Source organism: Podarcis vaucheri (genome assembly GCF_965113315.1).
Source record: "Podarcis vaucheri genome assembly, chromosome: 2".
In the NCBI taxonomy this organism is placed as follows: domain Eukaryota; kingdom Metazoa; phylum Chordata; class Lepidosauria; order Squamata; family Lacertidae; genus Podarcis; species Podarcis vaucheri.
The window spans coordinates 122,867,220-122,889,768 of NC_138760.1; the positions used below are offsets into that span (position 1 = coordinate 122,867,220).

The window sequence follows — 22,549 nt, forward strand, 5'->3', positions numbered from 1 at the left end:
CAAACACCTGTTTGTTTTTTCTTGTTTTTCTGAAGGCGCAAGACATTATTACTGCAGGATCTGGCGGGGATGAAAATGGAGGTGTGAAAGCTTCGACGGGATGGATGCTTGGGCCATAGGCAAGAGACTCATGTCCTCCAGGCTGGGAGTATTGGAGAAGTGCTTCCAAGAATGCAGCTGGTCAAACAGGAGCCATGTGAGAGTCTGTTTCAGCACTGGGAAATGCAGTGGTAGGAGTTCCTGAGGACGGTGGAATTGCCTCGTGTCACACTAGGCCAGTGTTTCCCAACCTTTTTTGGGCAAAGGCACACTTGTTTCATGAAAAAAATCTCGAGGCACACCACCATGCCAGATGGGGAAAGGTCACTTTTTACTTATGTAAAAAAAAAATAAAAAAATAGTAACAGCATAGAAGGTAATGGTTAGGCTAGCATCCCTCTTCCAAATATGCTAGGTTTTTATTTGCAGGGACTGTTCTACATGGGAAAGCATTCAGCACTGTCATTCTCCCATCTGCCATCTGAATTGGTACTATTCTGGGTCAACTTACTCTGCTGCATGTGTAGATGAAAATGGCACCAAGTGTGGGGGAGGGGGCAGAACAGGTTTCAGATACAGGATATTAAGCATACACGTACTTCAGATTGAACTGGTTGCTTGCTTTGCAAGTTTTCATTTCCCAAATGACTGCCTTGGCAAGTGCAATACCTACCAGGCTCAACGCCGGTCTTGCGCTGCTGCTTCCCGCGCTCTCAAGGACCCGGGAGGAGGAAGGCGTGAAGGGAATCCCGAAGGCGCGAAAACCTCGCGCATGCGCAGGCCTTCCACCTGCGACAGCCCAGTAGGCCGGCCGAAGCGAGCGGCGATGGGATGTGGGAGGGAGCTCACTCGCCGCCCCGCGTGTGCCTATGTGGGGCACGTTACAGCCCCGTGACGTCAGCGCCACGCAGGCAGCCAGGCAGGCAGACGGCGAGAGCCCCGCGCTGGGCGGCCTCTCCTCGCTGCCGCCGCCCCGCCTCTCGCCGCCCGCCTCGCCCGACTCCCTCCCACGGCACACCAGGCAACGTCTCGCGGCACACTAGTGTGCCGCGGAACACCGGTTGGGAAACACTGCACTAGGCAACCATAGTTGCTGGAAGAACCCAGGCTATGGGATGATGCCAAGGCCTTCCCGACCTCATTCGAGCAAATGGCCAAAGCCTGCTGGTAGCCCAAGCAGGAGTGGCCGACCTGACTCCTGCCAGCGAAGCAGAGTAGACCTTTGACAGCCGGGGACAGAGAGGACTATGGGAAGGTGAAGGCAGCTATCTTGCAGAGGGACACCAAGAGGGAGAGCCAGTGCTTGCACTACAGACATTTCTGCTACCGGGAGGCCGAGAGGCCCAGAGGGGCTTACAGTCGGCTCCGGGAGCTGTGCCATGGGTGGCTGAAGGCTGAGAGGAACACCAAGGAGCTGGTCCTGGAGCAGTTCCTGGCTGTGGTGTTTATTTAATCCGGGGGTGGGGAAAGCTGTTGAGCCTGAGGGCTGCATTACCTCCTGGGCAACGTTTTGTGGGCCACAGGCCAATGCTGGGCTGGGAAAACATTAGCCAATATTACTATCTCAATTTGGTGGCAAAATGTGTGTAAAATTGTGCTTCAGGGAAGAGGGAAAAAATCACTTGGCACGTTAGGTTGGAAAAGCTAAACCCAGACCATTTTGCCACTCTGTTTTGGGACTTCATTTCACATGTCAGTAATGAACAATTGCAGCAATCTCTTCCATCCGTTCTGCTGGTCATTTGAAATATAGTTTTTGAATCGCAATGTCTTTCCTTATTGACTTGACTGTCCGTCCACCCCACCCCCCCTAATGCGGCTTCCTTCCCTCTGGAAAAAAGTTGTGATTTATATAATATATGGTATAGCTTTTCGCGCCAGTTACTTTTGGTTCCCATGCTGATCCAATCTGGTCGGACTGTTCTCCGTTGTTTAATTTTTGTTTTTGGCACTGTTCTGTATCACTTTGATAAATACCTCAATTAAAAATTATTACAAAGAGAACATGGGAGCCTCAGAAGAGTCTTAGAACAGAGGGAGCGACCCTCCTGTCCTTTTGTCTCACACAACAACCCTGGCATGAAGCAGTCCTGGGACTTGGGGAACGGGGTGCCACTGCTGCTTCATCTTAGGCAGCAAAATATCTTGGATTAGCTTTGCATACGCAGCGAGAGTAGAAAATAAACCCTTTTCATTCCATCCAGGGCAACTTTCCAGGGGCACATGCTGGGGGTGGGGGGCAAGGCCAGGAGCTGAACTGGGCTGAGCAACAAAAGTAAATTTTACTTCTGTAAAGTAGGTAAGATCCCCTCCTGCATTGCAGGGGGTTGGACTAGATGACCCTCAGGGCCCGACTCTACAATTCTATCATTCTAAGACAAGCATTATCAGACACTTGCGAGGGGCAGCAAGACCAGGGAGGGGCCACACAGAGAGGGTTCGAGAGATGCATTTTGCCACCAAGACTAAGATTCCACCTATGCAGAGGGAGTTATCTACAAGCAATTTAAGATTGGATTACAGCAATGTGCTCCATGCAGGGCTTCCGCTGCACTCAATCCAGAAGTTGAAGTTAGTGCACAATTGCTGACAGAAGCGAGGCCTTTTCAGCATATATAGCTAGCGCCTGCACTCAGAGATCTGCACTGACTGGGAATTTGCTACTGGGCCTAGTTGAATGTGTCACTGTTAATATATAAAGCCCTTACCTTGGGACTGGTTAACCTACAAGATCGCCTTACCCAATATACACCAACTCTTACCACTTCAATCAGCAGAACGGGCACTTCCAGGTGCCACAAAATACCTGTTCCATCTACACGTTGGCATTCCCTGCCTGTTGAGACCAAGCAGGCGTCTTCACTGTGCTCCTTTCGGTGCCTGATAAAAACAGATTTGTTAGGCAAGCCTACCAAAATATTTAGAAAACCTTTAATCCCTTTTTAGTGTATTGTTATTTTAACTTACTCAAAGTCTTAAATTACTGTTGTTCTTATTGGGAGTTTTATTACTTTATATTTTTTTGCAAACCGCTTAGAGGTTTGCTTGTTTGTTTTACAATCAAGCAGTGTATGAATTTTACGAAATAAGAAACTACTGGTGGAACTGCGGGGAACTCTTGACTTCCCTCGCCTGCAAGCCTAAAATTGCAAAAACATCTGAGGGCTATTCCAGACCTTACCAGTCTCTGATGAAGCAAGAGCAGACAGCAAAGGGTCTTGTGGCACCTTTAGGGCGTAACAGCTTAATAATAATAATAATAATTCATTTTTAAGAGCAGAAGTTTCTGTAGACCACATCATCAAATGCAAATTGCTATTTGCGATGGGGCTGTGTTGTTCAGTGGTCAGAGCATCTGTTTTGCATGCAGAAGGTCTCTGTTTCTGTTCCTAGCATCTCCAGGAGAGGGAGGTCAAGGAGACTCTCGCCTAAAATTCTGGAGAACCTCTGCTGCCAATCAGTGCATGCAATAGTGGGCTGGATGGGCCCAACGGATAAAGTCACCTTCCCATCTTGCAATTTAATCAAAAAGACACAAACATTTGATCAGCTTCATCTGAAACGGCGGAGGGAACGCGATTTCCCCCTCTCCCTCCGTTCAAAAGGGGACCGGAAATAGAGTAAGAAGCGCGTGTGTGTTGCAGCCGCCTCCCTGCCTCTTGCCTCCTTCCTCCTTAAAAAGCGTGGCAGCCCGATCCGGCCTTGAATGCAGCTTTCCCGGGAAAGTAAAGCTTGCAAACGCCAACCACCCCCGCTAAGGTTTGGCCTGATCCGGATTGCAACCTCCTCCTGTCTCAGAGTGATGGAGGGAGAGAGAGAGAAAGTATTGCTGGAAAGGGTTAAACTCAGATTCCTGGAGGAACTGGGAAATTTGAGAAGGGGGGTGGAACTGGAAGTGGTGTAATAATTCTCTCTCTCTTTCTCTCTTGCTCCCTCCCCTTCTCTTTCCTGCTTTGTTGAGAGGGTCGGATGCCTGCTTTTGAATGGCTGCGAGAGAAAGGTGAGTTTTAAAGGGGCAGATTTGGCCGAAATGCTGTGGGAGCTGGTGCAGATCAGAGAAAGGAAGAGTTGCAAAAATGTGTTGCTTGCCCGGGCTGCGTGCGGAGCGACTGGGAAAGTTGGGCTTCCAACTAGGTTCGAGGGTGGGTGGGTGGGAAGCTCACGCTGCAACCCCGCACCTTTTGAGCTTTTGGCAATGGTCGATTTGCAGGTTTGGAAACAACAACATGCGCAGAGTGGCTGGCCAGGTCTGCTGTGGGAACCCCGTCTTCTGATCTAGAAGCTGTTACCCCCAAATCATCCTTGAAGTGGGGGCTCTTCTCTCTGCGGTTCAAAAGGCAATACCAGCATTTCTGCCCCACCTTTTCCTTCAAGGAGTGCAAGGATTCGAACCCTGATCTCCCTAGTCTGACACTCTTAACCGCTGCTACTCCCAGGGGAAGAGTGTACAGCAGGAGTGGGGAACCTTTTCCCAGCCCGAGGGCCGCATTCCCTTCCAGGCAGCCTTCGGAGGGCCATATGCCGGTTGTAGGAGATGGGAGCAAGGCAAAAACAGGCACTGTTTGTGGGAAAAGGTGCTTGGAATAACCAGTGTAAATTGATGGGAGTTATAGTCCATCAACATCAGGGAGGGGGAATTTGAGTCTGAGACTGAGCAGGCTTCAGTTTCCCCAGCTTCTGGGACTTGAGCGCATGTTGTAAATGGCACTATACCTTGAAAGCACTATGATAATCACTTTAAACTGTCATGGCTTCCCTCCCAGGGAATCCTGGGAGCTGTAGTTTGCTGAAGGTGCTGGGAGCGGTTCAGAGAGACCCCAGTTCCCCTCACAGACCTACAGTTCTTAGAGTTCCCTGGAAAGAGGGATTGATTGTGCAACCACTATGGCAATTGTGGCGTTTTAAATTTTATAGTGCCACACTTTGCCAAAATGGCTCCTTCATTATGCCTTTTGGTGTTTTGTTCTTTTTCTTCTCTGCAGGGACCGGTCCTACTTTCCGTTCAGAAAGACACCCAGGGGATACTGTCAGAGAAAGTCTCTGCAAAATGCTGTAGGGTCTCCTCCTTGAACTGAACCTGTCTGTATAGCCACAGACCCAAAACAAAAATTTGACATTACGAGTGTGGGGTATTTGTCCCAATCCCCCCCCCACCCTGAAGCAGAGAGAGGACACCAAGGATCCAAGATGGAGGAGAGGTTAGCACCCGCAGTCCAAACACCACCGCATGGCGTCACGATGGCATGCCTGAAGGAGTTGCCGGGCCAGGCAGCGCTGCAAAATGGCAAGCAGCAGCTTGAGGATGGGCTGCCCCAGGAATGGGCAACCCAGTGCCAGGAGTTCCTGAAGGCCCTGGACTCCCATCGCCTAGGATGGGGAAGCCCACCACCGTCAAAGCTTGGGCCCTGGGACGATGCCAAGGCCTTTCTGGCTTCCTTTGAGCAAGTGGCTGAAGCCTGCCAATGGCCTCGAGAAGAGTGGGCGGCGCGTCTCCTGCCGGCTCTCAGCGGAGAAGCCCAGCAGGCCTTTAGCGGCCTAGAAGCTGCCGAGAGGGAGGACTACAGGAAGGTGAAGGCGGCCATCTTGCGAGGGGAAGCCAGCAGAATGGAGGCGCTGCGGCAGCACTTCCGGCAGTTCCGCTACCAAGAAGTCGAGGACCCACGAAGGGTCTACGGGCAGCTCCAGGAGCTCTGCCATCAGTGGCTGAAGCCGGAGAGGCGCAGCAAGGAGCAGATCCTGGAGCTGCTGATCCTGGAGCAGTTCCTGGCCATCTTGCCCCAGGAAATGCAGAGCAGGATCAGGGCCTGGGACCCGGAGACCAGCACCCAGGTGGCGGCAGAGGAGTTCCGGACGAGTCCCCAAGAGGCCAAGGCTTGGAAATGGCAGGTGAGGTTTTAATGCATGTCGCCGTTTAATTCAGGTGTAGGGAAACCGTTATGGGACGCGGGTGGCGCTGTGGGTAAAAGCCTCAGCGCCTAGGGCTTGCCGATCGAAAGGTCGGCGGTTCGAATCCCCGCGGCGGGGTGCGCTCCCGCTGCTCGGTCCCAGCGCCTGCCAACCTAGCAGTTCGAAAGCACCCCCGGGTGCAAGTAGATAAATAGGTACCGCTTACCAGCGGGAAGGTAAACGGCGTTCCGTGTGCTGCGCTGGCTCGCCAGATGCAGCTTTGTCACGCTGGCCACGTGACCCGGAAGTGTCTCCGGACAGCGCTGGCCCCCGGCCTCTTGAGTGAGATGGGCGCACAAACCCCAGAGTCTGTCAAGACTGGCCCGTTCGGGCAGGGGTACCTTTACCTTTACCTTTAGGGAAACCGTTAGCCTTCTAGATGCTTCCGAAGTGCAACTCCCATCGTCCCCAGCCATCGGCCATGATGGGAGTTGGAGTCCAATGGCAGCTGAAGGACTGCAGGCTCCCCACCCCTGCGCTACTTGGACGGATCCTGGGTTTTAAAATAATTGAATGAGTCCCCCATCTGCACTGTACTTTTAAAGCAGTCTTGTATCACTTTAAGCCGTCATGGCTTCTTCCCTCAGTGAACCTTGGGAACTGTTTGTTGAAGGTGCTGACTCTATTCCCCTCACGGAGCCACATTTCCCAGCATTCCACGGGAAGAGAGCCTGACTGTTATTGTCACCTGGAAATTGTAGCTGCGTGAGGGGAATAGCGGGGTCTTCTCACAACTTTTCCTGCTTCAGTAACATTCAATTGCTAGTGTTCAGCTAAAATTCAATGGCTAGTCGGGCCTGCTTTTGCATACAGAAGTCTCTTTTAGTCTTTCACCTCAGGCAGCAAAATACCTTGAGCCGGCACATGGGGCATCCATGACAGGAGAGGGGGAAGTAGCAGGGAGGAGAACAGACACTTCCACCCCCCAAAACAAACCATAATTCCCAGCTTTCAACTAAAAAGAACAGAGGAAAGTTTCTGGCATTTGTGAAAGCTGGCATTTTTCTGTTATTCACTTTGTCCACCTCCTGCTCTCCTCTCAAGCCCTCCTGCATCTTCCCCATCCTGAGTGGGATCTGTGTTGTTCTTTTTCAGATGCCGGCGGAGGAAGTGCCCACGAACCCCTCAGGAGCCAAGGGGGCACCTCAGAGGCAAATATACATAGAGGCTGATGAGAAAGCAGAAAAAGACCTCTGTTTGCTGGGTGAGGATTCATTGGGCTAGCGCAGCATTTATTCAAACTGGATTCCTGGGATCCCTCCGCGGCTTTTCAGAGGATCTCGCGATGAGAAAACTAGCAACGGCTGAAAGACAGTCGTGGCTTCCCCCAAATATTGAAGGACTACAAGTCCCATTAGCCCTCACTGCTGGCCATGCTGGCTGTGGATGATGGGAGTTAGAGTCCAGCAACTTCTGGAGGCCCACTAGGTTGGAGAAGGCTATTTTAGGGGACAAACAAAGATGGCTTGGGTTCCATTTGGCACTCCTGTGACATCTGTGCTGGTTATTTCTGGGCTCAGAGTGCAGCAAAGAGGGGCTAGCTACCATGTGGCCTCCACTCTAAGGAACAAAATGTCTGCCTTGTAAAACAGATCCACCGGTTGCCAGTTTGTTTCAGGGAGCTGAGGCCTCAAATATCTACTTGACTTAGGCCTCAAATATCTGAGATGACCTCTTTCCCTACAGACCCTCCCGGGTGTTAAGATAAGCAGAGGGGGCCTTCTTGGTAGTTCTGCTCATCCCTGAAGTTCAGGGTGGTTTAGCCCAAGAGAGAGCCTTCTCTAGCATCCCCAAGATTTTGGAACTACTTACTCTCAGAGCTGTTTCTGGCTCCTTCATTATATAGCTTCTGACTGTAATTTGTTTTAACCTCAGTGCTGATTTTCAAGAAAAATCGGTGCTGGAACTCACCATGAACGCCTCCCTTGTTCTCTTATAATGGCAATTAACGTTCCAGTGAGTTTCAGCTGAAAAAAGCCCTGTTGAAATTTATTTTCCTAGTGGGTTTTTAATCGCTGCAACCTGCCCAGGACCTTATCGGGAAGGGTGGATAAGAAATTGACTCGATCACTATTATTGGTATCTGAAACATTCCCCTCGTTTACAGCCAGCGGAATAATGTCGCCAAGTCATCCCAGTCCGGTGCTTCCTCCCGAAGAACAAGAAATAGTCAACACTGAGCTTTCTGAGGTATGTGAGGTTCTGGGGTGGGAAATACGTTTTGACCAGAGGGCCACATTTCCTTCTGAGCAACTTTCCAGGAGCCACATAGCAGTAGTGGGCAGGGCCAGAGGCAAAAGTGAATGGATTAACAAATGTGAATTTTACCGTTTGGAGAGTAGGACTATTTCTGTACGTTCACACATGCTTATGTGCATGCGCGTACACACACCCCACACACCGTTTTTCACCCAGGCAAGCGAGAGTTCAAGGGCACATTCCAAGCAACCAAAAACACTTGAGGAAGGCAGGAAGCAGGGCTGGTGAGAGGAAACATCCGAGGGCCACATAATGGCCTGGGAGCTACATTTGGCCCCTGAGCTTGACGTTTTGCAGCCATGATCTAATTTGAGGCAGAACAAGGCAAACCAGGTGGGCTGTTACCTCAATGAGCCTACAGTGTTGACAGTGGGGAGAGATAATGGAGAGGAGGAAAGGGCCAGTCTCCAAAATTATACAGCTATTAGAATCATAGAGTGGTAGAGTTGGAAGGGACACTAAGCATCATCTGGTCGAACCCAAGACAATGCAGGAATGGAGGGGATACTTTTATCGTTCCAGGGAAGTGTGAATTTGAACGAGGTGACTGTGGCTTTGGGCAGTGCTGAGTGGGCAGTGCTGAACACCAGTCAAGGAACCATGCATTGGGAAGTCATGCAGGAGGACTCTGAGGACATCAGGTCTCTAGGTAAGGAAGTCCTCGCCCTGTATTAATGGAACGTGGCAGAAGAGAGAATCTGAGTTTATTTAATTTTATAATGCATCGAAATATAATAAGGAAAAAGAAGGTGGGGGCAGAACAAATACGTTTTATTTATTTCCAATTCTTTACGGACCGATTTTCACGGTAAAGGGAAAGGGACCCCTGCTCATCTCGCTTTATTGGCCAAGGGAGCTGGCGTCTAGCTTCCGGGTCATGTGGCCAGCATGACTAAGCCGCTTCTGGCGAACCAGAGCAGCGCACGGAAACGCCGTTTACCTTCCCGCCAGAGCGGTACCTATTTATCTACTTGCACTTTGGCGTGCTTTCGAACTGCTAGGTTGGCAGGAGCAGGGACCGAGCAATGGGAGCTCACCCCTTCGCGGGGATTCGAACCGCCGACCTTCTGATCGGCAAGTCCTAGGCTCTGTGGTTTAAGCCACAGTGCCACCCGCGTCCCTAATTTTCACTATAGATGGTCACAAAGCAGTTTCCACAACAATCAATAAAATGATCCCTCCATGCAAAGAACAGGGTGTTATCTTGAGCCCCGCAAGGCTGTTGGAACTGGGCTTGGGTTGGCAGACTCTGACCATAGCTGTCAACCTTCCCTTATCTTGCGGGAAATTCCCTTATTCTAGTGCCATTTCCCGCTGCTTCCTGCTGCTATCCCGGATTTTTAGATATCCTGTAGACTGTCCCCGGGACAGGTGAGGCTGCTAATCCCTTATTTTCGAGGCTGCTGATCTCTTATTTTCAAATCTGAAAGTTGACAGCTATGACTCTGATGCATCCTCCTCCCTGCCCTCATCCTATATCCTAAAGGCAAGCTCGTTGTTTGAGTTGGGATCCTAATGCAACTGAAACAGCCCCTTCCATACAGAAGAGAGAAGCATCGGCAAACTTGGGGTAATGCCCCATGATTTGCAAAGCATGAAACATCTTTTTGGGTGGGGGAGCCCCCCAGAAGAGACTGCCCCCCCACAAAAAGCCAATCTAATGAAGATTGACCATGTTCATTGGTCATGGAATGCTGGGTGGCTGTTTGCGAGGGAGGAAAACTGGAGGATGAATGAAATGGAGAACAGGGTTTGGCTAACTGAGGATCTCATTCTGTGGCTGCTTCTGCTTAATGCCCAACCAGCAGACTAAGTAGAAAGTGTTCTGTGCTTATTTTAAAACTGTATTTTATTGAATCTCCAACAATATTCCAAACCATTTATCATCATATACAAAAAAATATATTTTTCAACGTAAATTTCTTCTTGAGTTCCCACTGCTCCTTTCCTGATGTTTGTTTTTTGCTTCTTTTCATTAGCTGTTTTGCAATACATCTGTTTTTACTATCTAAACTTCACTACCATTAGTTATTTCAGTAACCCACTGCTTACATTTCAAAGCCTGCCTGCGACTTCATGTATAGGTGATATTTTGATAGATAATCCATCAATGGCCTCCATTCTTCTTTAAACACTTCGTCATTATGTCCTCTTAGTCCAGCAGTTAATTTCACCATTTCATCAGAGTCCAGCAGTTTCATAAACCAGCTTATTTTGAAACTTTTTAGGTTGAATCCACAAATATTCTTTGCCCCGCCAAACGTTCAGTCAATGACTATTTCTCTCAATGTTCCTTTTATCTCTGTTTCTCTCCCTATTCTAAGGAGGCTTTGTGATTCCCAAACCAGAGGCTGTATCCCAAAAGGATAAAGGAGACATGGGTTTCATCGAGGACTCTGAGGATGGCGAGGTATTTGCAGAAAACATCTCAGGTAAAGGGGAGGGGTATTAAAGGCAGGGCGGGGCTTAGTTGGGAGGGGGTGGTTACAGAGGGGTGCATTGCACACCCTGGGATTGCTTTCATTGTGCCTGTTTTTTCCATGTGCCACTTCCTGATTTTCTTGTCCTGGGTGCTGATTGGCTGGGAAAGTTCCACACGGTTGACCACACCCACATGGCTTCTTCAGCCAATCCACATGTCAGAATGAGGTGGGAGAATTCTGAGGTGGTTGAACAGACTTCAGACTGCATGGGGATTTTTTAAAGGTCCCATGTAGTAGTAGTAGTAATAATAACAACAACAACAACAATAATAATTATTATTAATACCCCGCACATCTGGCTGTGTTTCCCCAGCCATTCTAGCTGGCTTCTAGCAGAATAGTAAAAGCACGATAAAACATCAAACCACGAAAAACTTCCTTGTATAAAATGAGTGAGCCAGCACATCCCTGCAAGAAGAAATCTAGCACATCAAAGAGGAAAAATACCTCCTTTGCTTGCTGTGCTGGTTTACTATTTGCAAGGATCCGAAACTTACTACATTTACTATATGTATAGGTAAACTCCCCCCCCCTCTCTGAGCAGCTTCCTCCCACTTTCTCATTTAATTCTTATGACAACCCTGTGAGGTAGCTTAGACTAAGAGATGTTGGCCGGCCCAAGGTCACCCAGAGAGCTTCGTGGCTGAGTAGGGATTCAAACCCTGATCTCCCAAGTCCTAGTCCAGCATTATGCCATACTGGCTCATGATGCAAACTGGGGAGAAAGAGGAATCGCCTCCGTTGCCAATAAGCTGATTGGGGACATCTGAAAAGCCCTGTTCATAACAGTTTGCAAGCGGAGACAGTGAGCTGATCATTGGGATTTCTGCACACCATGCTTGGAAAAACAGGTTAGCTGTGACATCATGCACGAGCCTACTGTCTCTGCTCCCTTGTGTGTGGATGGTGGCATTTTAGTTGCATAAGGAATGGCACTCACACTCTGAACGTTGGTAATGACAGGAATTCCTGATTCTTTTTTACATATAATTTTTATTAAATCTCCAAAAATATTCAAAAATATTGTGCAGAACCCCCCCATAAAGTTTCCAATTGACTTCCCACCCACCCTTTCCTAATTCTTGTTTCTTACTCCATTTTCTGAGCTGTTTACAACACACGTGTTTTTACTATCTAAATTCTAGTTCTTTCATTAATCCACTGCTTATATTTCAAATCCTGCCTGAGATTATGTATGGGTGACACTCTGATAGATAATCCTATCCTCCTTAAACACTTCATCATTATGTCCTCCTAATCTGGCAGTTAATTTTGCCATTTCAGCATAGTCCATCAGTTTCGTAAGCCATTCCTTCTTTGTTGGTAATCCTTCCTCTTTCCACCCCTGTGCATATGAAGTTCTAGCTGCTGTTGTCACGTACATAAATAAATTAGTCAGCTTTCACAGGATCTCCATCCCCATTATTCCTAGCAAAAAGGCTTTGGGGTATTTTTAAGGACTGTCAGTTTGAACAGAATTATTGTCTGCTTTATCTCTTTTTGCAGATGATGAACTTCAAATCAAGAAGGAGAGTCCTCTGCAAGGAGGCAGAGAGCCGGATGAAATATACAGCATGTCACTGGAAATATCCCAAGGGAAGGCTTCTCTGGTAGCCGAGATTCATGAACAAGGATGCAAATCTGACGAGCGATGGGGGAGAAAGCTGGCGGAGGGATGGGGTGAATTAAACGAGGTGGCAGAAAGTCACGGGGTAGTGAAGGAAACCTCGAGACATGCACGGGTGAATAAATTTCTGTACTCGAAGTGCGGGAAATGGTACCGATGCAAATCAGTTGCAAACCAGAGTGTCCACTCCGCCGCCATGCCTTACGAGTGCCTCGCGTGTGGGAAGCGTTTCCAGAAGAAGAATTACCTGGCGAAACACCAGAGGATCCACGCGAGGCCCAAGGTTTACCAGTGTTCCGAGTGCGGGCAGAGCTTCAACGGGCGAGAAGGATTCGTCCGGCACCGAGGGACGCACACAGGGGAGAAGCCTCACGAATGCCCTCAGTGCGGGAAGTGCTTCAGCCAGAGGGAGAGCCTGATCAGGCACGAGAAGATCCACACAGGGAAGAAGCCGTACGAGTGTCCCGAGTGCGAGAAGAAGTTCTGCCGGAGGGACTCGCTGGTAAGGCACCAGAAGATCCACACAGGGGAGAAGCCGTACGAGTGTCCCGAGTGCGGGAAGAGCTTCAACCAGAAAGAGGTTCTGCTCAGGCACCAGAGGATCCACACGGGAGAGAAGCCGTACGGGTGCCAGGCCTGTGGGGAAAGCTTCACCCAGAGAGCCATACTGAACAGACACGAGAAAACCCATCTGGGGGAAAAGGCCTTGTTAATACTCTGAGAATTAATGTGGCTCTCAAAGATGCGCTGGCCGTTTGTGTATTTTCTGTGTGTGTGTGTGTGTTTTGACAGACACAGACCTTTTTGTAAGCTGCGGATAATGCCTATGTTTTCAGAGCTATTTGGAGCAATAGCTCAAGAGCTGTGAGCCTGGCGCTGGTTCCTAAATTCTGGACATCCTCAGACAAGAGCCGCCTCATTGGGTACTAGAAGACGTGGGCAGAGCCAACTGGGAATTCTCTTGCTGGCCACGCCCCTTTTGGGAGAAGCCATTAATGATAGAATCTTAGAATTGTAGACTTGGAAGTAATACAAAGGGTCACTTAGTCCAACTTCCTGCAATGCCGGCATCCATGACAGATGGCTCCAACCTCTGCTTAAAAACCTCCAAGGAAGGAGAGTCCGCCAGCTCCTGAGGGAGGCCTTTACACTGTCTAACAGCTCTTACTGCCAGAAAGTTCTTCCAGATGTTTCATTTGATTCTCCTTTCTTGTAACTTGAAGCCATTTGTTTGGGTCTTACCCTCTGAAGCAGGAGAAAGCAAGCTTGCTCCATCTTCCGCATGGCAGCCCTTTGCTTTTTCCTACTCTGGATGGGGGAAGGACCAGAACCAATGGCTTCACAAGAAAGGAGATTGTGACTAAACACCAGGAAGAACTTTGTGGCAGAAAGAGCTGCTTGACAGTGGAACTATCTTCCTCGGAAGGTGGTGGACTCTCCTTGCTTGGAGGTTTATAAGAAGACGTTGCAGGGCCACCTGCCATGGATGCTTCAGTTGCGATTCCTGCATTGCTGGGGGCTGGACTAGATGACCCTTTGTATCCCTTCCAAGTCTACAGTTCTAGGAAGATCAATTATTATTATTACTGGGGGTCTAGTAAACACCTGTTTTCACAAACACTGCTCATCGCTATATCTTTTTCTCCAGCAGATGACAACTTTTAATTCATGAAGGCTGCAGTCTCTCTCTCTCCCCCCCCCACCTCTCTCTCTCTCACACACAGCAACACTGTTGAAATCCTGAAGTCACTCACTTCAACAGCAATGCCATACCATTTCATAGGAAAACATTCTAAAGGCTGCTTCACGATTGATTGGTTTCTCCTACCTCTTTCTTCTTCCCTGTTTTTGGCAATTTACTAATATTATCGTGCGAGAGCGCATGTGTATGTTTTCCTTCTTCTATGGCTTTTCACTTAAAGGTTTTTAAATTGTTCCTGGTTTTTACAGTATTTTCTACGCAACTTGGAGTTTTGAAAACGAAATAAAACAAGAGCTGCCTAAGATTTATATATGTATATATAAAATATAAATAAATAAACGTTACTGGCCTGGCTTCTAACCCTTTCTAGGATTGATTAGGGTGCTTTTGATTGTGCTGGCACGACTCTGACATTCAGAGGACTATCGGGCCTCGCATTTGGAGAAGTATCATGACAATAATGAAATTGGTTACATATTAAAAGAGGAAGATGTCTGTGATGTTACCAGAAGCCAAATCCCATTAGCCCCAACCTAACAAGCTGTCAACTTAATTAATAAATAATAAAATAATAAAAAATAATAATAATTTATACCCTGCCCATCGGGCTAGGTTTCCCCAGCCACTCTGGGTGGCTCCCAACAGAATATTAAAAACACAATAAAACACTAAAAACTTCCCTAAACAGGGCTGCCTTCAGATGTCCGACATGGGGACGGCTGCTATTGTTATGGAGCATTGGTATACTTCAGCAGTTTTTGTAAAAGTTCACCCGCCCTTCTCAACAGGTGGTACTGGTTGATAGAATGGTTGGTTATTTGTTGTGACATGAGTCAAGAGCATGGGTAGGGAAATGGCCAGATCTTTATCTGAGAGAAACAGGTTTCCCAACTTGCTTCTAGATGTTGCTGATGTGGTTTTGCTCAAAGACTACATGAGAGGTAATCACTGGCTTTCCCCATTGCCAGGGGACCTCGCTTTTCCTCACCAGGTCATCCAGACTGCGTGATTCCTGGCCCTCACTTGCAACTGTGGTCACTGATCATGCAATACATCTTCACCCTGGTCTTTAAATCCCTCTGGGCAGCAGCTGGGTTTTAAATGTTGAAACACATAGTTACAGCTAGTGAGTGGGCCCTGCAACAAAATGTTGCGATGAGGGGTGCTTCTCTGGCGATCCGGACACACTCTTTCCCATCACTCCTCCAGATTGTAGTCTAGCTAGCTAAAATTCTATGAACAGCTCACAGATCTGTCCACAGGAACGTTTCATAATGGCTTTGCAGTGTGAAACTCGAGTTGATCCACCCAGCAGAGGACATGGTTTTTATACCGACACATTTTTATATCTATCTTCCTCTGCCTTGCTTCTCCAGCTGCTCCCAGGCAGTTGGCAAGGTTTTCTCTCTCGGTCAAAATGCTGCGACCACGGAGTCCTTACTGGATTGGGTTGGGGTGTGTGTGTGTACCTTTTATTTAAAAAAATTACCTCTGCAAATTTCAGCATTATGTTGAATCTCCATAGCATTTTAAGATCACACACGTTAGTGCTATTTTTATAGAAAAAGAGATGCCAGAACTCAACATGAACATGTCCCTTGTTCTCTTATGATGACAATGGTGCCCATCTGAGAGGTGCCAGAACTTAGTTCTGGCTGAAAAAACTCTTGACACCCCTACTGGTATAACCAACAATGTAACACAGAACAACACAGCAGAACATCAGGAATATTTAAATTACACCAACATCCCTCCATGTAATTAGGGTGGGTCCTTAAAGCCCACATCTCAGGAATGTGCTGGTCAGTAATCACACAGTTCAAAGTTGAAGTTAAGTCTTTATTAGCAAAAACATAACTACCTTGGTTGAGTGTTAGGCCTAATGAACAGAGTAGCATACTCCCAGTGGTGTTACTCCATAAAAATCAGTTGCCGAGACTGAAAATCCTCACCTCTGCACAGCCATCTAGCTCCCCTCCTTTCCAGGGCTTTTACCAATCAAGTGAAGAGGTTGTGCAGCCAACCTCTCCTCCAGCTTTTTCCTGCCCCTTCTGGTTCGGAGAAAGGTAGCAGGGCAGCTTGTCCCAGCCAGACGGGGAGACACCAGCCGGACTCCTCCCTGCCTCCTCCTCCACTTCAGCTTCTGTTCAATTCTGGACTCCTCTCTGTCACACCCTCCCAGCTCATGAAGTCCTGTTACCTCTTCAGCTTCCGACCCCTTCTCTTCCCAGTCTTCTACCTCTGACCTCTCATCATCGTCCCACCACAAAGGGTTCCCACCCAGCTGGTTCCTCCCACCATTCCTCTGCGTCCAACAAGTCCACGGCAGGTAGAGGCACATCTCAGCACTTACCAACAGCTGTATAGTGAAGGTGTCTGATTTGTCTCTACTGGCAAGGAATTCCACTACTTAGAGATTACCCTCTCCCAGACTGCCACCCCACCCTTACTTAACTTCTGAGGGATGCAGAACCACAAAGAGTGGCTCCACTGCTGATCTTATAACCCAGGAGGAGGCGGCGGACTTTCTGATGTCTTTAGAGACTACTGTGAGCACCTTAAATTGAGCTCAGAAACTACTGGCAGCCATCAGCCATGGGACATATGTGCATGGCTGGGGGGGGGGAGGCCTTGTGAGTCTAATTTCAGCTGTGGGTCAGAGATGAAGCACACCTATGTGACAGGATATATGCCTTGCATGCTTAAGGTCCCATTTTCAATCTCTGGCATCTCCAGCAACAGGTAGGTACAGGCGTGGGGAAGCTTTGCAGCTCAAGGGCTACATTTCTCTCAGGATAACATCCAGGGGCCACCTGTTGGGAATATTTGGCAAGATATCCACACAGCAGAAGTTGCCCCCAGCTCCAGTTGAGATCCAAAATGGTTTACTCCTGTAGATTAGGCTTCAGTAATAAAGTTCCAGATGTTTACATATACACAGCTTGTCAGCTTTGTAGATACAGATACAAATAGAAAGTTATGCATCTACACCATGAAGCTCCAACAGGAATAATTCCTTCCAACAACTATTCCAACAGCAGCCTGGTTGTGAGACTCTGCACCATCATCCGCCTCCCTGAAATATGTCAAGGAAAATTTATTGCTTCAACTTGTCTCCTCCTCCGCTTGTATTATCCAGATTTACTGCCTTCTGACATCTGGTAGCTGATAACTGGGCTCTGGTAGCTGAAGAACTGGACCCATAACCTGTTGGGAATCTGAGGTGAGATGCCCACATAACAGAAGTTGCCCCCAGTTCCAGTCACCAACAGAAGCAGCTTAAGGTCCAAAATAGTTTACTGCTGCAGCAGGTCAGGCTTCAGTAATACTCTTCCAGATGTTAATATAGAAATAAAGCTTGTAGGTTTTGCAGATACAGACACAAGTAGAAATAATTGGTTATTCCAGCAATTCAAGATGTAACATGGACTGCACTTTCACCTACTGATGAACTGTCATATCCTAATCACTTCTATAATAAGGTTACCAAATGTCCCCGTTTCCCAGGGACAGTTCCCGGATTTACAAATCAGTCCCTCGACAAAATCCATCTATTTAGTAGGAAGTTGAAAAGTGTCCCCGGATTCATTGAAGAAAATCTGGTAACCTTATTCTATAAATGAGACTGGGCTGTTGCCATAGCAACTAACTTGGCTGATCTTGCACCTGTTTGCTTATCTCATACATAGGGTGATTTGTCCCCATGAAAGAAATTAACTCATTCCTCCAAAGGCTAGGTAGGCACATATTCTGACACTTTCAAAAATTCAGCTTCATCTATCTGAAAGACCATCTTCTCTCATGCAATATCTGCATTGATATAATTAATTTGGATGCTTTCACCTCCTAGGAGATAGGAAACATGTGAGATCCCAACTGTTGCTGATCTACAGCTGCAACCGCTCCCATCTACTGTGTTGGGGTGAGTGTGCTCACTCGTTTCCAGAAGTTCATGAAGACTCCAGAAGCAGCTAAGTGCTGGATGTTTATTCCTACTTGAGGACATTTCTGTGGGAACTGTTCTTTACTCCTCCTCAGTTCCTACAGTGACTGTAAATTGTGTTTAGTCTGTGTCCATCTCCCATGCTGAGAAGATAGAGTGGGGAGAGACGGCTTTGCAGAGAGCAAGGCCTGGAAACACTTAAGAGAAAACTTCACCTGGGCTCTGGTGGAAGTAAACTGTAAATAGCTGCAACCGTCAAACTGTCGGAACTTGCTTTCAACCGAGCTACTCCTCCGGTCGAGTCCTCCGACGGTGATTAACGACCTGAGCCTTTGATGAGACTCCAGGCACGTTCCCATTACGCAGAGTATCCAAGCAGCAGCAGGAGATGAGAAATATGAGCTACGCGCTAAGCGTTTTATTTCTAACTATGCAGACAGAAAAGAAAATATACATCCTCTCTCTGTGAAAGCAGAGAGGCAACCGGTACAAAGAAACAGGAAACCAGTAAACAGGAAACTGTTGGAACAAGCTCCCATATTTTGTTCCTCTCTAAGTAGTCAAGCTCAGCCTTCAGCATCTTTCGAGTCCAAAGCCTGGATCTCTTGGAAGTTTGAAGGTTCAAATACCTTCTTGGAGCTATTAACAGCAGTTACAGCTTTAGCTACTTTAGCAAATTCATCAGCAAATCTCTCTGGAGGTTTACCTCTTGTGGCTCTTTCAAACCTGTGAATCAGACGTAAGTCTTCAACGCTTTCCTCTTCTTTCTTAAGAGAAAAGTGGCCTATAGTGAACAGTGGTTCCTCCAATTCTCGATCAGAGGCTTCAGAGGGTCGCAGAGAGACCTTAGAACTCTTTAAATCCTCTGAAGCATCTGAGTCAGTTTCAGATTCAGAACCTTCATCAGTGGGTGTGGGGTTTTGCTGCTGTTTATCCTCAGACTCTTCACTGTCATCAGAATAACATTGGAAAATTCCTACATTCTCCCACTTGGCATTGTACTCAACACGTCTAGTAAGTCTAACTGTGTTAGTGTCTGTCATCATTACTCTGTAAGAACCTTTCTGATATCCTAGAAAGATACCATGCAAACGTTTGCCTAACTTGGAGCTTTGTGGTGTGTGAACCCACGTCAGAACCAAAATTTTTCATGTGCTTGATGTATGGTTTCTTGCCAAACATCTTTTCATAGGGGGTACAACCAATCAGTGATGACAATCTGCGATTATAAGTATAAACAAAACAGCTGAGCGCTTCTGCCCAATAACTCTCTGGAAGATTGGCATCATGCAGCAAGGTTTTCAAGCCTTGAAGCAATATTTGATTTGCCCTTTCACTAAATCCATTCATCCAAGGAGACCGTGGACTTGAAAGGTCATGTTGAATTCCTTAGGAAAGCTTTAAACAGCTGAGAAGTTAATTCTCCCCCTCGATCTGTAAACAAACATTTCACCTGTTTATCATGCACATTTTGCAACCAAGCACAGAATTCCTTGAACCTAGGAAACACTTCTGATTTCTGCTTGAGATTGAACACATGAATATATCTGGAAAATGAATCAATGATAACCATAAAGTACCTGGCTTTAACTCTCTTGCAGTTTTTGTGGATTAGTTTCCCCTCCCCCATTTTTATGACTCCACTTTGATGAGTGTGTGTGTTAATCTAACACTTTAAAAATTCATCATAGCATTGTAGCCGTAAGCCTTTATAAAGGTAAGCTCCCAAAATATTCCAACATTGACAGTAGGGGGAAGATTCTGTAAGGATTTAAAATTGAAAAATTCTTTATTGATTATGAGAATTCATATCCACAAACTCCTCTGCAGCTGCCACAAATTTATACAAACAACATGACGCCACAGCTCTAAAAATTTTTACAACTTTTACTTTGCATTCTAGAACAAAGATTACTTTTCTCAGGTAAGTTATACTTCTAAGGTTGTTACTTTCTCATCTCCAGTGCACTTTTGCTTCCCAACAGCACCAAGACAAACAAAATTATACAAAACTTCCCCTTCCCAATCATCACTTATTTCCCAACCACCACTCAATATTTCTAAGACACCCTTATTCAGGACTTGTCAGCAAGGCAAGTGAAATAGAACCTCAGGAAACCTCCGGATAACAGATGCTCGGAGGGAAATCACCCTGCTTAAGGGCTTTCTAAAAACAGTGGGTTGGTGCATGAAACAGAATGCCAAGTTAAAAGGACGCTCATGTTTTCATGTCTAAAGTCTACTGAATTATAGTATCCAAACTAGCCAGGGCTCTTGCCTAAATTGTTTTTTTAAAAATTAATTAAAAGATGATAATAAAAAATCATGAGGCAAGATTCGGAAACTCTGAAAGCGGTAGGAAGAGATGGAGGTATATTTCATTACAAGGGCAGAAGTCTGAGTTCAGGTTGCAAACTGGTCAAAACATACACAGCTTGGCTTGATCTTGGGCCGTTAAGCCACCACCATGTGCCAAACAACAACAACCCAGCAGCATGGAAGAGGTCAGATCTGTAACCTGAGAATATCGACAGACATTGAAGGCAGAGGAGCAGGGGCCAGTAAAGAAAGTTAGTGGCCCTCCTTTGAATGCTCAATCACCACCACGCCTGTTCCGCAAAGGGGTGGGGTTGCTGTATAAAGTTGTTGACACCTTCCATTTCCTGTGCCACTGCCTTTTCAGACTTTGAAAGAGTAACAACTGCAAAACAGACTTCAATGCTTGCGACGGTGTGACCAAGACTTCCGGACCAAGAGATAAGCCCAGTGCAGTACAACGTGAACCATGCACAGGGCTGCACCCTAAGTACACACTTACCAACGGAGGAGACCAACTCCCAGCGGAACTTGCTTCCGAGTTAAGTCTTCTTTAAGACAGGATAGTTCACAAGTGGGGGAACTGTGGCCCTCCAGGTGTCGCTGAACTCCATTTCTCATCAGTCCATGCAGCTGACATGGTCAATGGCAAGGGGTTTGGGAAGTCCCTCAACATCTGGAAGGCCACTGCCCCAAACTTGCTGCAACAGTCAGTGGGACAACTCAGGGCAAGTCTATATAACTGACTGAACTGGGCTGGAGATGGGTCCTAAGTCTTTCCTTTGCGGCTGTGCCGCTATTTCCCATCTCCTCTCCTCAGCTAACAATTCAGCATCATCCTTGATTACCAATCCTGCCCTATGAGGCTTCCTCAAAGCGCTTGCTGCACTCAAAGCCGTGAGTCTTCTCGTGGGCTTCCAAGGAATCTTTCCGCATGAAATCCTGCCCGCACACCGAGCAGAGGTACGGTTTTGCCTCTGTGTGCGTGGCCTGGTCGCAGAGCAGCTTGGCCTCCCCACAATCCTCGCCCTCGTGGGGCCCATCCCCTGTGTCGGTACTCTGTTGGTCAGCTAAGGCGGCAGGCTCACCCTCAGAGGATTTCTCGCTTGCAGAACTTTCGGGAGGTGGTGGCTTCTCTTCCACCGGGGCAGTCTGGCTGGTGTCTGGCTCTGGCGGGCAGGGATTTGTCTCCCCGCCTTTGGAATACGCAAACCTTTCCAGCCTTGCACGGACTTTCGCTTTAATCTCTGCTAGCTCAAGTTCCGCAGCCTCAGCCTCAGCGTCCTTGGCCGAGTCACTCTTTGCATCCTCAGTGGAGGCACCCTCAGCGGAATCACCCTCGGCAGTGGAAGCACCCTCAACGGAATCACCCTCAGCAGTGGAAGCACCCTCAGCAGAGGCAACAGGCTCTTCTGCTTTTTCTTCCTTTTCCTGTTTACAACGGCCCCATCGTCCCCGGAGCTCAGCCAGCTTGGCATCGTTCATGTGGCTCAGTACCGGCACTTTCAGAGGTTTCAGTTCCACCGTTACCATGTTGCCTGCAGGGACAGAGGGAGAAACAATCCAGGCATGAGACCAGCCCATTTCAAGGGAAGAAGGGTAGCAGTGGAAGAGGAGGAAAGCTTTCCCAGGCATCAATGCTTTTCAATTATAGCCTTGCTGCACTGAGCTTCAGCAAATGGGGACGTATAAGGAAGAGCATGGCCTTGATGACAGCGGTCCCTCCATCCTTTTGATATAAGAATTAAGAGACCCCAGGTGTATATTTTCATTATTTTAATAATGTTTCAATGCTTCAGTTTAATTGCATTTAACCTTTTTGAATGTATTAGGCATGATTTTCGTGTGTTCTGCCTTTGTGGAACTCTCCCTCCTACGCTGCATTCCATCTCTCCTTATCTATTTTATTTTATTTATTGAATTTTATGCCACCCTATACCCAGAGGTCTCAGGGCAGTTCACAGGACAAAATCAAAATATAAAACCACAAAATATATAATGAAAATAAAAACAACAACCGCCTGCCCCAACTTGAAAGTGGTACAAGCAGCAAGATGTTTTACCGCCAGAGTGTAAACAACTATCCTCAAAGCGATCTGAGACCGAGGAAGAGGATTTTATGATGCTCTTCCCTCACTGTAGGTTGCCAGGGTAACTGGACATTTGAGACCTAAAATGGTCAGATGGTCTGGGCACATCAGGGCCGCTCCAAGGCAACTGCAGGGGTGAAGATA

The 22,549-nt window shown here is 47.5% G+C and overlaps 2 protein-coding genes across 4 annotated transcripts in view; one reads left to right on the forward strand and one right to left on the reverse strand.

The window, feature by feature from the left end:
* Positions 1–3,667: 3,667 nt before the first annotated feature.
* Positions 3,668–13,099, forward strand: LOC309525055 (zinc finger protein 202-like). The gene is made up of 6 exons (XM_082210411.1): positions 3,668–4,039; positions 5,022–5,925; positions 7,081–7,189; positions 8,093–8,175; positions 8,767–8,893; positions 10,569–13,099. Exons 2-6 carry the CDS (start codon positions 5,227–5,229, stop codon positions 10,694–10,696), a joined length of 1,146 nt encoding a protein of 381 aa, XP_082066537.1. The 5' UTR covers positions 3,668–4,039; positions 5,022–5,226; the 3' UTR covers positions 10,697–13,099.
* Positions 13,100–19,769: 6,670 nt separating this feature from the next.
* The window catches only part of LOC309524579 (uncharacterized protein), a 55,263-nt gene continuing 52,483 nt past the window's right edge, over positions 19,770–22,549 (reverse strand). For all 3 annotated transcript variants that reach the window (XM_082209250.1, XM_082209248.1, XM_082209249.1), the window contains one exon: positions 19,770–21,853. In XM_082209250.1, the coding sequence (XP_082065376.1) occupies positions 21,174–21,853 (680 nt within the window). In that variant the 3' untranslated portion in view covers positions 19,770–21,173. The remainder of the gene's footprint in view (positions 21,854–22,549) is intronic.